Source organism: Benincasa hispida, unplaced genomic scaffold (assembly GCF_027475165.1).
Source record: "Benincasa hispida cultivar pf3 unplaced genomic scaffold, pf3_genome.v1.1 HicScf1223, whole genome shotgun sequence".
Taxonomy (NCBI): Eukaryota; Viridiplantae; Streptophyta; class Magnoliopsida; order Cucurbitales; family Cucurbitaceae; genus Benincasa; species Benincasa hispida.
The window spans coordinates 1-14,126 of record NW_028325547.1 but is presented as its reverse complement, the minus strand read 5'-3'; the positions used below and the strand labels follow the sequence as shown (position 1 = coordinate 14,126).

The 14,126-nt window shown below is 32.0% G+C and overlaps 1 protein-coding gene across 1 annotated transcript; it reads right to left on the bottom strand.

The window, feature by feature from the left end:
- Positions 1-5: 5 nt before the first annotated feature.
- On the bottom strand, positions 6-12,017 carry LOC150031422 (disease resistance protein RPV1-like; the record flags this gene model as incomplete). Its single annotated transcript, XM_090308946.1, has 6 exons — positions 11,450-12,017; positions 10,104-11,250; positions 9,708-9,983; positions 6,182-7,285; positions 5,620-6,110; positions 6-480 (listed from the first exon to the last, which is right to left on the bottom strand). Coding segments are annotated over exons 1-6 (3,972 nt in total), but the record flags the coding sequence as incomplete, so codon positions are not given.
- Positions 12,018-14,126: the final 2,109 nt, after the last annotated feature.

The following is a 14,126-nucleotide window of genomic DNA, read 5'->3' as shown; positions in this document are numbered from 1 at the left end:
ATGCTAATCCAACTACGCTTTGCTGTAATGACCCATTCATATGCATCACTACATTCTCTATCATCCAAATTTCGAAAGGTTATTAAATACCTTTTTGAGGATATTGTATGGCTTTTGAGACTGGTTCCTCTTTCACCATCTCCACGCTTATGGGGGAAAGACCAGAATAAGCTACGTGGATCTCCTCCTTTGACTTCGAAAAAGCTTGTAGGAATATCTAAAGCTTCTCTGTAAGGGTGGTCCTTCAACCATTTAAATTTATTGCACAAAGAGTTGGCGAGTGCAGTGTCTCCCATGCCTTCCATTCCACATATCGCTGTAGCACCATTATATGTTACGTGCAACGGAAAAATCATAGGTTGTATGTTGGAATCGATTATTGCTTCTGGATCATAACTTCCTGCATGCAACATTGCTTTGCAACTTAACTTGCACGAAATTTCTTGAAAAAAGCGTTTGACAAGAACATCCTCAATATCCCTGTGCCATTAAACAACATATCATATCATACACAATCAAAACGACCTTCATTTACTTCATAGTTCGTACCATATTCAACTAATTACAAACTAAATCACAAAGATTCAATAGTGTCGATAATTCCTTTTAATTTAGGGTTCAATTCCTGCGCCTTTTAAATAATAATGTCCTTCTCCTCATAGTTCACACTATACTCAAGTCCTTCAACCAAACTAAAGAATTGTCATTACAACCACATAGAATTCTCTCCCCAGTCTCAATTGGCAAAAAAAAACTCTTAAAGCTTTATATCACTCACACAACTAGAGTTAGTGTTGATTATTTCCTTTATTGTGAAATTTTATATCGGACTTATTGTATTATATTTGCTATATTTTATTCTTTCCTTATTTGTAATTATTTTATTCTTTCCTTATTTGTAATTGGGTATTTCTTCTATTTAAGAAACCCTTTTAAAAAAATCCTATTTTTTTTTCTTTTTGAAACCCTAGAAAAAACCCAGTCTTCTGCCAACTGGTTGCCGCTGTCCGTCAACTATAATTTTCCTAGTTGCTGGTTCGTTAAAGCCTTTGTATTGTTTTTTTTTTTTTTCAGATCTACTGATTTTGTATTCTGGGTTTTCTTTTTTCAACGATATGTCCGACACTAATGTACCCATCATTCGAGTTTGCAACTATTGCAATAAACCTCGACATATACGTGAAACTTGTTGGAAACTTCATGGAAAACCTGCAAATTGGAAAAGTTCTAAGCAACATGCCTCTAATGCTAATGTTGTTTAACAAAGAGTAAATTGATCAAATTCTGAAGCTGCTACAGATCAATTCATCATCTGGTAATCCTAGTGTTTCCTTGGCACAATCAGGTACTTGTCCTCAAGCTCTCTCTTGCCTTAATTCATCTTCATGGATTATAGACTCTGGAGCTTCTGATCATATGACCAGTTCCTCTTGTTTATTTGAATCATATTCTCCTGTGTATTGCAATGAAAAAAATCGCATTGCCGATGCCAGCTTCACCTCTATTGTAGGAAAAGGAACTATTCCTTTGACTACAAAACTTATATTACATTTTGTCCTTCATGTTCCAAAATTAACCTGTAACTTGTTGTCTGTTAGTAAACTCTCTAAGGATGCTAACTGTCGTGTTATCTTTTATGAAACTCATTGTATCTTTCAGGATCAGGAATCGGGGGGGGACGAGTGAACATGCTAGGATGATTGATGGTCTCTATTACTTTGATGAAGTTTCTGCTAGTCATAAAAAAGTTCAGGGCTTGAGTAGTGCTTATTCTCCTTCTGTTAAAGAAACTATCATGCTTTGGCATCGTAGATTAAGACATACAAATTTCTTTTATTTAAAGTATCTGTTTCCCGATTTATTTAAAGGATTTGATTGTTCAGTTTTTCAATGTGAAAGTTGCATTTTTGCCAAACATCATCGATCCACCTATTTGCCTAAACCGTACAAGGTTTCATCACCTTTTTCCTTAATTCATACTGATGTTTGGGATCCATCTAAAGTCTTAACTCATAGTGGTAAACGTTGGTTTGTTACCTTTATAGATGATCACACTCGTTTAACTTGGCTTTATTTGTTAACAAAAAAGTCAGAGGTAGAAGAGGTTTTTGTTCGGTTTTACAATTGATAGAGACTCAATTTCAAACTAAAATTCGAATTTTTCATTCTGATAACGGCACTGAATATTTCAATGAACAATTAACCAATTTTTTGCAAGAAAAGGGCATTTTTCATCAAGCTACATGTCATGACACACCTCAACAAAATGGCATTGCTGAGCGAAATAATAGACACTTACTTGAAGTTGCTCGTGCCCTTATGTTCTCAATGAATGTTCCAAAATATTTGTGAAGTGATGTCGTTCTTACAACTGCATATCTGATCAATCGAATGTCGTCTAAGGTTTTGAATTTTAAATCTCCTCTTAATCACTTCAATGAGTTTTTTCCTAATAATCGGCTGTCTTCTGATTTACCAATTAAATTGTTTGGGTGTACTGCTTATGTCCATACTTCTCCTCTTTCTCTAACTAAGCTTGATCCTCGAGCCACTAAATGCATTTTTGTAGGCTATGTTTCTCATAAGAAAGCTTGCAAATGTTTTGATCCTTTGACCCACAAGTATTTTGAGAGTATGGATGTGTCTTTTTTGAAAAATCAACTTTTTTTTGGCCCAAATTTTCTTCAGGGGGAGATATCTAACCTTGAAGATAATTTTTGGGATACTTTATCTCTCCCAAACATCAGTGGTCCTGCCATTATGAGCTCTAGTCCTTCGATACCAAGTATGGAGAGTTCTTCTTCAAGGAGAGAAACACTACAAAATGACTCTACAAGTCGAAATCCTGAACTTCAGGTTTATAATCGAAGAAACTTGACTCAAAGAGTCCGAGATCAGACAATTGACTTATCACAGGACCAATCAAATACTCTGATGAATGATCCTGAAGATCCAGGTATTAGACACTCTACTCCTATTTCTCCTAGTTCTTCATCTCCTTCTAATCCTTTACCTGATGTCTCTGATCTTGATATTCTAATTGCCCATAGGAAAGGTACTCGTAAATGCACCAAATATCCCATTGAAAACTATCTTTCTTATCATAGATTGTCCAACTGTCATGAAGCCTTCACAACCAAAATAACCAACCTATTTGTTCTAAGGAATATACAGGAAGCCCTAAATGATTTGAATTGGAAATTAGTAGTGATGGAAGAGTTCAATGCACTGAAACAAAATTGCACATGGGACATAGTCGAACTATCAAAAGATAAGAAGACCGTGGGTGTTCACTGTAAAATGTGAAGCTGATGGTAGTATTGAAAGGTTCAAGGCCAGATTGGTTGCCAAGGGGTTCACTCAGACCTATGGTGTTGATTATCAAGAAACATTTGCTCCAGTAGCTAAAATTAATTCTATTAGGATTTTGTTGTATGTGGCAGTTAATTTTGATTGGCTTCTTTATCAACTTGATGTGAAAAATGTCTTTCTCAATGAGGATCTTGAAGAAGAAGTTTTTATGGACTTGCCACCTGGTTTTAAGGTGGATCTCGGGATTAACAAAGTGTGCAAGTTAAAGAAATCATTATATGGGCTTAAACAATCTCCCAAAGCATAGTTTGAACGGTTTGGAAAGGCAGTCACAAGCTATGGATTCAGTCAAAGTCAAGCTAATCATACTATGTTCTATAAACATACTGGACGTGGTAAGTTGGTCGTTTTGATAGTATATGTTGATGATATCATCCTTATAAGTAATGATGAGACAGGAGTGAATATCTTGAAGAAACACCTTGCTAATGATTTTCAAATCAAGGACATGGGAACCTTAAAGTATTTCCTAAGAATGGAGTTTTCCAGATCTAAAAATGGCATTCTTGTCAATTAGAGGAAGTATATTCTTGACCTACTGAATGAGACAGGTTTACTTGGTTGCAAGATAGCGGAAACTCCTATTGAGTAAAATTTAAAATTGGTTGCTGCAACTGAAAAAGAAGTAAAAGAAAAGGAAAAGTACCAGAGGCTTGTAGGGAGACTAATATACCTCTCTCACACATGTCCTGACATTGCTTTCGCAGTTAGTGTAGTAAGTCAGTTCATGCATGCTTCCGGGTCAGTTCGCTTTGAAGCAATTTATAGAATTTTGAGATATTTGAAAGGTATTCCAAGAAAAGGTATATTATTCACGAAGCATGACTACCTAAACATTGAGGTTTACACTGATGCTGATTGGGCAGGAAGCACGACTGATAGAAGATCTACTTCAGGGTATTGCTCTTTTGTTGGAGGAAATCTGGTTACTTGGCGAAATAAAAAACAAAGTGTGGTTGCAAGAAGTAGTGCTGAAACAGAATTTAGGGCATTAGCCCATGGTATTTGTGAGGGCATATGGATAAGAAGACTATGGGAAGAATTGAATTTCTCTCAGATAATGCTCATACGCATCTATTGTGATAACAAGTCAGCAATTTCCATTGCCCATAATCCAGTCCTTCATGATAGGACCAAACATATTGAAGTTGATAAACACTTCATAAAGAAAAAGATTGATACAGGAATAATATGCATTCCTTTTCTCCCGACAACAGAGCAAATTACAGATTTGTTAACAAAAGGTCTTCCAAAGTGGCAATTCAACAAGTTGATTGACAAGCTGGCTATGAATGATATCTTCAAACCAGCTTGAGGGGGAGTGTTGATTATTTCCTTTGTTGTGAAATTTTATATTGTACTTATTGTATTATATTTGCTATATTTTATTCTTTCCTTATTTGTAATTATTTTATTTTTCCCTTATTTGTAATTAGGTATTTCTTCTATTTAAGAAACTCTTTCCTCCTAAGACTAATAAAAGAAAAGAATAATAATAATGGTTTTTTAGCAGTTAGTATACTATGCTTAAGTGTTTCTAAATTAAGATGATCTGGAACCAAAGTCCTAGAGTTCTTTTATGGTGCTTAGATCCTATTACTTCCTTGTAACTTTTTCGATGTGAGATTATTGTTCGTATGATATTTAGCTAAGAACTCTACAGTTTGCTCTTTGTTATTGTTCCTATTCCCTCTACGTGCTATTTTCGTAGAACGTATCCAGACCGTATGAGAAACAGCAAAAAAAAAACTCCTCTTTTTCCTTCCCTTTCTTCTTCTTTTTTTTTTTTTCTTTCCTCTTCAATATTCAAATATTGCTCCTATTCTCTTTATTTTTTTTTCTCTTCTTTTTACCCCCCCTCCCCCCTCTACTTCTTTTCTTTTTCTTCTTTTTTCTTTCCCTCCTTTCTCCTCTTTTTTTCTTTCCCTTAGCGTCCTTTTTCCTCTTTCTCTTCCTTTTTTTTTTTTTTTTTTTTTTTTTTCTTTCCTTTCTTTTCCCTCTTTTTCTTTTTTTTCTTCTTTTTTTTTTTTTTCTTTTTTTTCTTTCTTTCCTTTTTCTTCTGCATTCTTATCCAATTCGCTTTCCTTTTTTTTTCCTCCTTCTAAAAAAAAACTCCTCCCCGCAAACACCCCTATATCCCATCTCATCCAGCTTCCCCTTAGGGATCTACCATAGTTTCACTCCAAATGAGTAAATAAATAACAAGTAAACAATCAATAAAACTGGGAGTGATATAGGCTCACTTACAGATTTTGCAATTTCTCCATTTGATAAAAATCAGCATAATTTACCACCGGCCACTTGAGATACGTTTGCATCCCATGGAGCTCTTCAGTGACATGGATACCATAGCTTCTTATAGTTACATTAACCTCAACATGTTCTTCATGAACCTCAAACCGGACCAAAACTTTATTCCAATCCTGCACCTCCATGGAGCCCCATGCTAGAGAAGTTGTTACTAACCACATGTATTCTGATTTTGATGGAAGAAATGGTCTTGTAAAAGAACAATGGAGTCTATTGCAGATGAATATACTGCATGAAACTAGGGCCACCCTTTTAGATGAATCTCCATTCACTTTGAAATTAACACAGGCAGCTAAAGTTCTTTCCATATCTGGATAGTGACGAAAGCTAGCACTTATCAAATTTGTTGTAGTCTTATAGCCGAACCATTCTGGAATCTCAATGTCCGTTAGTAAGAACTCTCTTGAGATCTCACCCAATGTAAGGTCCTATAGAATAAGAACTCATATGCATAAAACTATTTACAAGAGAGGAACAAATTGGATGGAAAGAGACGAACCTGTTTTTTCGATATTATATCCACAATGTTATTTGGACTTCTAGCCAGCGACTCGCATCCACTTGCATCTAAATTTTGTATATTTTGGGGAAGGTTTGGAATTTCCTGAAGAAAATTGCAATTCCTTAATTCAAGATTCCATAGAAACATTAACTTATGAAGACATGACGGTAAAGTAGAGAATTTGTTTCCCGACAAACGTATATCATATAAGAAAGGGGCTTCATTACAGAAAGTTTCCAAAAAATCGGTATTTGATATGTTGCAAGATTGAAGATCCAAAAATGTGAACCCAGAACATAAATTTTCCTTTGGAACTAGTAAATGGGGAAATTCTGAGCTCCATGAAGTTGTTTCCATCATTTTTGAGGAAGTGCATACCGGTTGGATGGTTGGGTTCCATTTATGGGAGACCATTTCAAACCTAGAACACCCACCAAGATCAAGTTCCTTAAGACTCTTTAACAAATAAATTGTATTGGGAAGGGAGATGAGGTCTGTGCAACCATCAAGTCTTAGTTCACAGAGCTCAGTAAGATATCCAATTGATGAAGGTAGTTCCTTTATGGCAGTAAAACCCAAATCCAAGAACAATAAAGATTTCGTGCTTTCAGCAATTGTTGGGAAGTTTTTTAGCTTACGACACCCACGAAGTTCTAAACGAGTAAGGGACTTTAACTTAAGATAGCTTGGAAGCTTTGTAAGATTAGTGCATTGTACAAGGACCAAGGTATCAAGCTTATCCAAAGATCCAATAGACTCATTAAGCATTCTTAAATTTGTGCATTCTTTGAGATACAAACTCTCAAGGTTTGGTGCTGCAGAGAAGTTTGGAATTTCCTCAAGTTTTTTGCAGTAAGAGAGATTCAAACATTTAAGAGACCTAAACATGAAGAAGCTTGTTGGAAGCTTTTTAAGGTTAGAACAACCATCAAGGCATAGGATAGTAAGCTTATGAAGAGAAAAAACAGACTTATCTATTGCTCTTAAATTTGTGCAGTTGCTGAGATACAATTCTTCAAGGTTTGATGCTGCAGAGATATCAAGAATTTGCTCTAATAAAGTAGAGTTGCTAAGATCAACATGTTTCAACTTTTCACAATCCTAAAACACATGGAAAAGAAACCAAAAGGAAAAGGAGAACGTAAGTGGCAAACCAAGCATAATTTAGATAAAATAATATTACAAAAATAGTGGCTAAAATAATACTTGTAAAGACAGAAAAAGTAGAATATATTTAAATCAATATTTGGGTAAACTAATAATACTCCATGTATAAAAGCAAATCAGTGATAAACTCAATCCATATCAAGACTAATAATCTATTTACATTAATCTACGGGACTAATCCATAACTATTGCATAAAACAACAACATACTTTTTACTACTATTAACGTGTTGAGGAAAATTGTAATGAGTTGCAAAAGGATATAAGAGTATTAATATATCTTTTTTTAGAAAGATGGGAGACATTGGGTCAATAGGTACATTAGAATATCCTAGCAAGTCGTCACATTCGTAACACCATCATAATATCCCAACAACACATTTTATAAATCTAGCAATGTTTTTCTAAATTTGCGAATACAACAAAAAAGAAATTACCCGATTTTGGTATTTTTTAGTATTCTAATTTTACCCTCATTTGTGTAAATCTGATATGTTTTATCTATCAATTGATCGACCAAATATAAAGTAAACATTTGTATCATTGCTATATCATGACTTTAATGGTGTTAGGGTGTATGTTGTTTTCATTCTATTAATTCGATTTCGATGATGTGATTTAGATTTTGGTATTGGTTGTGTTAAGCTTTTTTTATATGATTTTGATGGTATATCTTAATTGTATTAATTGGGACAACTTATATACCAAATGTAATTTACTTTAATTAATATCAATCTATTTTCAAAATTGATTGTGATGGTACATCATATGCATTTAATTTGGTATATCAATTATATAATAAATATACTTCATATTTCGTATATTAGTTGAGTGACATATCAAATTTAGAAAGAAAAATACATATCAATGATACTATTAATTTACCAAATTTGAAGCATACCATTCGATATGATATACATAAATATAACATGTGTAGCCAAAGCAAACATAGCTCAACTAGTATATGATATATGTTAAAGACCAAGAGGTATGTATATAACATTAGTATTTCAATTGTATATCGATACTAATTCAAAATATATTTTGAGCACATCATTGGTGTATCAATAGTGTATTGATAGTCACTAAAAAAATCATTTCAAGTACATTGTTTTATTCAAACTAATTTCAAGTGTATGAATAGTATATCAACATTCATTATAAATTCATTTTTATGTATAATATTGATAGAGAATCTGAATACAGAAATTTGAAAACAATGAATTTAATAAAAACAAAATTGCATTTCATGTCTTCAGATATGTGTTTGGTAGCATATTTAGAAACAGAATTCTAATTTAAATAATTTTTTAAAATGTGGTTGATATTATATTTATAAATTATAAAACTTATAGTAAGTCACTAAATATTAGTTGACAATAAACTATTATTAATTTATTTATGAACATGTTTTATGTTAAATTTTTATGTACAATTATTATTTTCTTAGATTATATAATTTATAATACATATTTACTTTTCAAAAAATTACTTGTGTTTATAATATGACATATTGTAATTCATAAGTATTTTTATCTTTATTTAATATAAATCTGCACTTTAAAATTCAAAATTCAAAATCTGGATACAATGCAAACATAAAAATATTTTTTTGCACTATTTTGATCACAAAATTCAAAAACAATTTTCAGAAACAAAATCTTGATTGTCTACCAAACACATATTTGTTGAACTCGGTAAATATGAAAACATAAAACAAAACTTGGATTCTCTACCAAACTAACCCTAAGTTACCCATTGAAAATTTGATGTTAAAAAAGTAAAAACACCACTGGCTTTATATGAATTAGTGACTATCTCGTAACAAAATTAGATTCAAATCCAGTGGATTTTCAAAAATAGAAAAATAAGAGAAACTATTTGCACAAAATAACAAAATTTTAATCTTCTTTAATAGAGGCTGATAGAAGTCTATCAATGCCTATCAGTGATAGAAATTTATAGAAGTCTATCACTGATAGACGTTGATAGAAGTCTATCAGTATCTACCAATGTTTTTTTTTTTTTTTTTACTATTTCTGTAAATAATTTGACATTTTTTTCCATCAATAAAAATTTTCCTTCAAATCCCCCTACCCAATGTTGAACTTAAAAAGAAAAATGTATCAATTGTTACTATGGTTTGAGTTAATCATGATTAACTAATTTTAAAAAGTTGTCATAGTATCGATCTTTGATATTGCAAATGTTATATTTGAAACTATTATTACAATACTACATATTAGTGAATTTAAAAAATAAAAAAATAAAAAAATGTAAGCTACCCATTAAAAATTCTAAGAAAAGCAATGAAGAAGCCTCCAATCAAATACACATGCCGTAGAAATATAATTTACCTTAAGCCTTTTCCCAAATTTTTTGATGAAGCTATGTTGCAAATCTAGTCCAACCAGATTTTTCGAGATGAAGCACGATGGCAAAGAACGATAAGCAAATCCATGCCACTTAATCCACTTTAAGCTATCAGGTAAGTACCTAATCTTTTTAGAAAATCTTGCATTTCGAACAATAAGCAATCTTATATTTTTCATGCTTCTAAAAGCTCGTGGATCCACGTCTAGCCTTGTGGGATTAGGCAAGTCCAACTTTATGGCTTTAACTGCATGTGTTCCCTGCAAAGTCATAGATTTAGTAATTTAACATAATTCGCAACTTACTTTGACAAACATTTTCCATCATGTGAAGTCCTGGAAATAAGTAAATTAAAGATACTTTAGGTAAGAGTTACTCACTGAATTATTAACAAACACCTCCCAAATGTCCTGCTCCAACCACAACCTACTCCTTTTTCCAGCCTCGGAAGATTCACCATAAACTATTTTATGACCCATCTGTTGTATTAAATCATGCATTTGCACTTTGCCATTTTCAACTGTAATAAGTGAAAAATCCATGAGTACGATAATTCCAAAATCTAGATTGATATGGCATGCGCTCAGCATATTCTTAACATACTTAAGTTTCTCTCCCACAAGTAAACAAGAAATATCAAGAAAGATATCCTTTACTTTGTCTTCGAGCCCATCAAAACTTAATTGAAGAATATATTTGATATCTTTGTTCAGAGAGTTTTCAAATTCATCTAATATACTACTCCATTCTGCTTGATCTCTGGTACAAAGGAAAGAACCCAAAACAACGAGAGCCAAAGGAAGGCCTTTACAATAACTTGTAGCACGTTCTGAAAGGTCTAAATAATTACTCGATGGATGACTTTTCTTGAAAGCATGCCAACTAAAAAGCTCAAGAGCTTTGTCTTGATTCAATTCTCGAGTATTGTGCATTTCATCAAAGCCATGACAGGAAAGTAAATGTTTATTCCTTGTCGTCGCAATGATTCTACTGCCTTGACCAAACCAATCATGCCCACCAACCAATGCTTCTAATTGCTCAAGTTTGTCCACATCATCGAGAACTATAAGAACTTTCTTTGAACGCAGTCTATTCCTTATGATGTTAATTCCTCTATCAAGACTAACAACCTTTAAATCATCCTTCAAGATCTCATAGAGTAGGCTTTCCTGTAGTTGAACAAGGCCATTGAATTGCTTTGAAGCTTCTCTAACATTTGATAGAAAGCAGCAACCTTCAAATTGGCTAGCAATTTTGTTGTATAAAGCTTTAGCCAAAGTTGTCTTACCAATGCCTCCAATGCCATATATCCCCATCATGTAAACACCAGTATCAGACTCATACTTATGTTGTGTCTGATAATGGAATTTGTTTCCCTTCTCAAAAAAATAACGCGAGCAAAACTTCATATATTCTAGTTTGGAATCAATTCCAACTGGATACTTAGCTACATTTAAGGGCGTGCAAGTGTGATTTAATATAGATAATACTTCTTTAACAATATCTCGAATAAGATCAGCCTCCTTCCTGTTGTGAAGTACATAATCATACCAAAATTAAAAGATGATGAACAAAGTCAAATTGCATCTTGAGAGCGAATGGATCTTCTAAGATTAAAATTGTGCAGCTCATTGCTAAATGAATTTAATTTTTTTTCTAAAAAAAACATGGCATTGAAAATGAGATTTGGAAAGAAAAAGACACAAATTTCTGTAAAAATATGTACCTAGTTCCTAGATCCCAACCAGACAAGTTAGCAGCAGTAGTTAAAGCTTCCCTCCAAATTTGAATCTTCGGATTAAACTTAGTCTGATGTTTGGCCAATGCTTCTCCAAAACTTCCTGTTTGTTTTCGTATATCCGATGGATTCACCTTATAGAAAATTGGCAAAACAATCTGGCCCTTGGATTTCTTACACTCAATTATTTTCACCAATTCATCCAAACACCAGGAAGAAGATGCATAATTTCGAGAGAATATAACAATAGAAATCAAAGCTTCCTGTATAGATCTGAAAAGTGTTTCAGTAATTTGCTCACCCCTTTCGAGCTTGTCGTCTATGAAGACGTTGACTCCTTTTTGACGCAAGGCCATGTCAAGATGACTGGTGAAACTGGAGCGAGTATCCTCTCCTCTGAAACTCAAAAACACATCATAACTCCACACGAAAGCTAATGATTCTGTTACAGCAGTGGAAGGACCCATCAGAAGAAAAATAAAACGCACACATTCAATCAAAGAAAAATCGAAAACGCCAATGCCAATGTTTGTGAAGAAAACAGATAAAAAATGAAGAATGTATTAAATAAAGTGGAAAAAATCAAACGCTTGGCCTCTCAGTAATCTGCTTCGGTCCTACAAAGCAGAAGTGTCCGCATCGCATTGAAGAAGTGGGGCATCGTATTTCCAATTCGATTGATACAGCTTCCTTCGAAAGACTTTTCTCTACCACTCGCATTTTCCCGCGCTCTTTCTCTTATTAATCTAAGGTTAAAATATCCATTTAATTTTAATAAATTTTAAATATACAGTTTATTTCAAATATTGTTTCGTGAATATGATATTAAATATTTGAAATTTAAATGTATGATTTCAAATGTTTGAAATAATTAATACTTGTATTTTGATTTTTAAGATAATATGTTTTGATTTACCAATTTTATATATAGAAACTAAAACTAAATAATTATTTAATTAAATATAAGAGAACAAGTAATGTAGCTATAGTTAAATTTGATTATTTAATATATTGTTATATACGTTAATTATTTAGTCACTTAAATAGTTAATAAAACATTATTAAATTATTTTATTTAATTAAATCAATATTAATTAATTAGAATATTAATAATAAATTTTTATATTAAATAGTTAAGATAACATAAAATATCATATTAAATACTCTGATAAATGTATTAGTTAAAATTTATTAAGTTTAAATAAGAGAAATTTTTACATATAGAAAAAATATCAAATTATTTACAAAAACGGCAAAAAAAAACATCGATAGACACTAATAAACTAGCATCTATAGATGAAAGACTTGTATCAGTTTCTAACACTATAGTATCAATGATAAACTTCTATTAGTGATAGACACTGATATATTTCTATTAACCTATATCAATGATAGACTTCTATTAGTTTCTATCACTGATAGCATCAATGATAAATTTCTATTAGTTTCTATCACTGATAGCAGCCTCTATCAATGGTAGACTTCTATCAGTTTCTATTACTGATAGACACTGATAAACTTCTATCAACATCCATTAGTGATAGACTTGTATCGGTTTCTATCACTGATAGACGCTAATAGACTTCTACACCATCTATCTGTGATAGACATTAATATCAATGTTTATCACAACTATTTAAAAGTAACAAAACTAAGATATAGCATCTAACTTCATGAGTAAATCAATTTTAACACTAAAATTTAAATGGGTGTTCAAGAACCAAACAAAATTAATCCAAAACACCCCAAATTTGAACTCTAGCGCTGGCGACGACGAGGATTAGGCTGCACAGATTTAAGAGTTAGAGGAAGAAAGAGAGCGAATTGGGTAAAGAGATAAAAATTGGCTCACGGGCAACGACGTACAACTAGATCTACAATGTAGACCAGGCAGTGGGTCGATAGTGAAAGAAGAATTTTTGCTATTTTGTATAAATATTTTCCTTATTTTTCTAGTTTTATTGATGCTCAAGACTACTTTTAGATTGATTGGTAATTTAACAATAATGGTCTAGGTTTTTGGTCTGGATATGTATTTGCAAAGCATTAATTTACCATAAGCACAATTTTTTATCACTCTAACTGTACGAAAATTAACTTTTGGTATCGTTGTGTAAATAGTTTATCTTATATTAAATCTTTTTTATGTGATTATCCTTCTAATTTTAAATTTTAAATTAAACTAAAATATTAATTTTTTTTATTTTTATATAAAATTTTGTAGCAATTCGTTCTTAGTTGAAAAAGATGATTTGATTATCCTCTTCATTACAATTTTTCAAATTTTAATTTTTAAAAAATATTATTTTTTATGCAGATAGAAGCCCTAAAATTTAATGTCTCCTTATTTGCATAAATTCTTTTTTTTTTTAACTTTATTTCAAAATTTTATAAATTGATGTGTATCTACAACAAATTTAAAAATAGAAAAAAGTAAAAGCATGTAAAAAATAATAACAAATTATTATAAACCCTAAACTAATTGGTGTACACTTACAATTTTTTTAAAAAAAAAAACTACAAAAGCTTAAAAACGATCAAGTGCTCACTTCTCTATCACTTTATTGATCTCTAAATAACTTGAACCTTAAGAAATTTCTTGAACTTCAAAATCAAGGTCTTCTTATCTACTATCTTCAATGTGTGTGAATCAGTGGGTGAATCT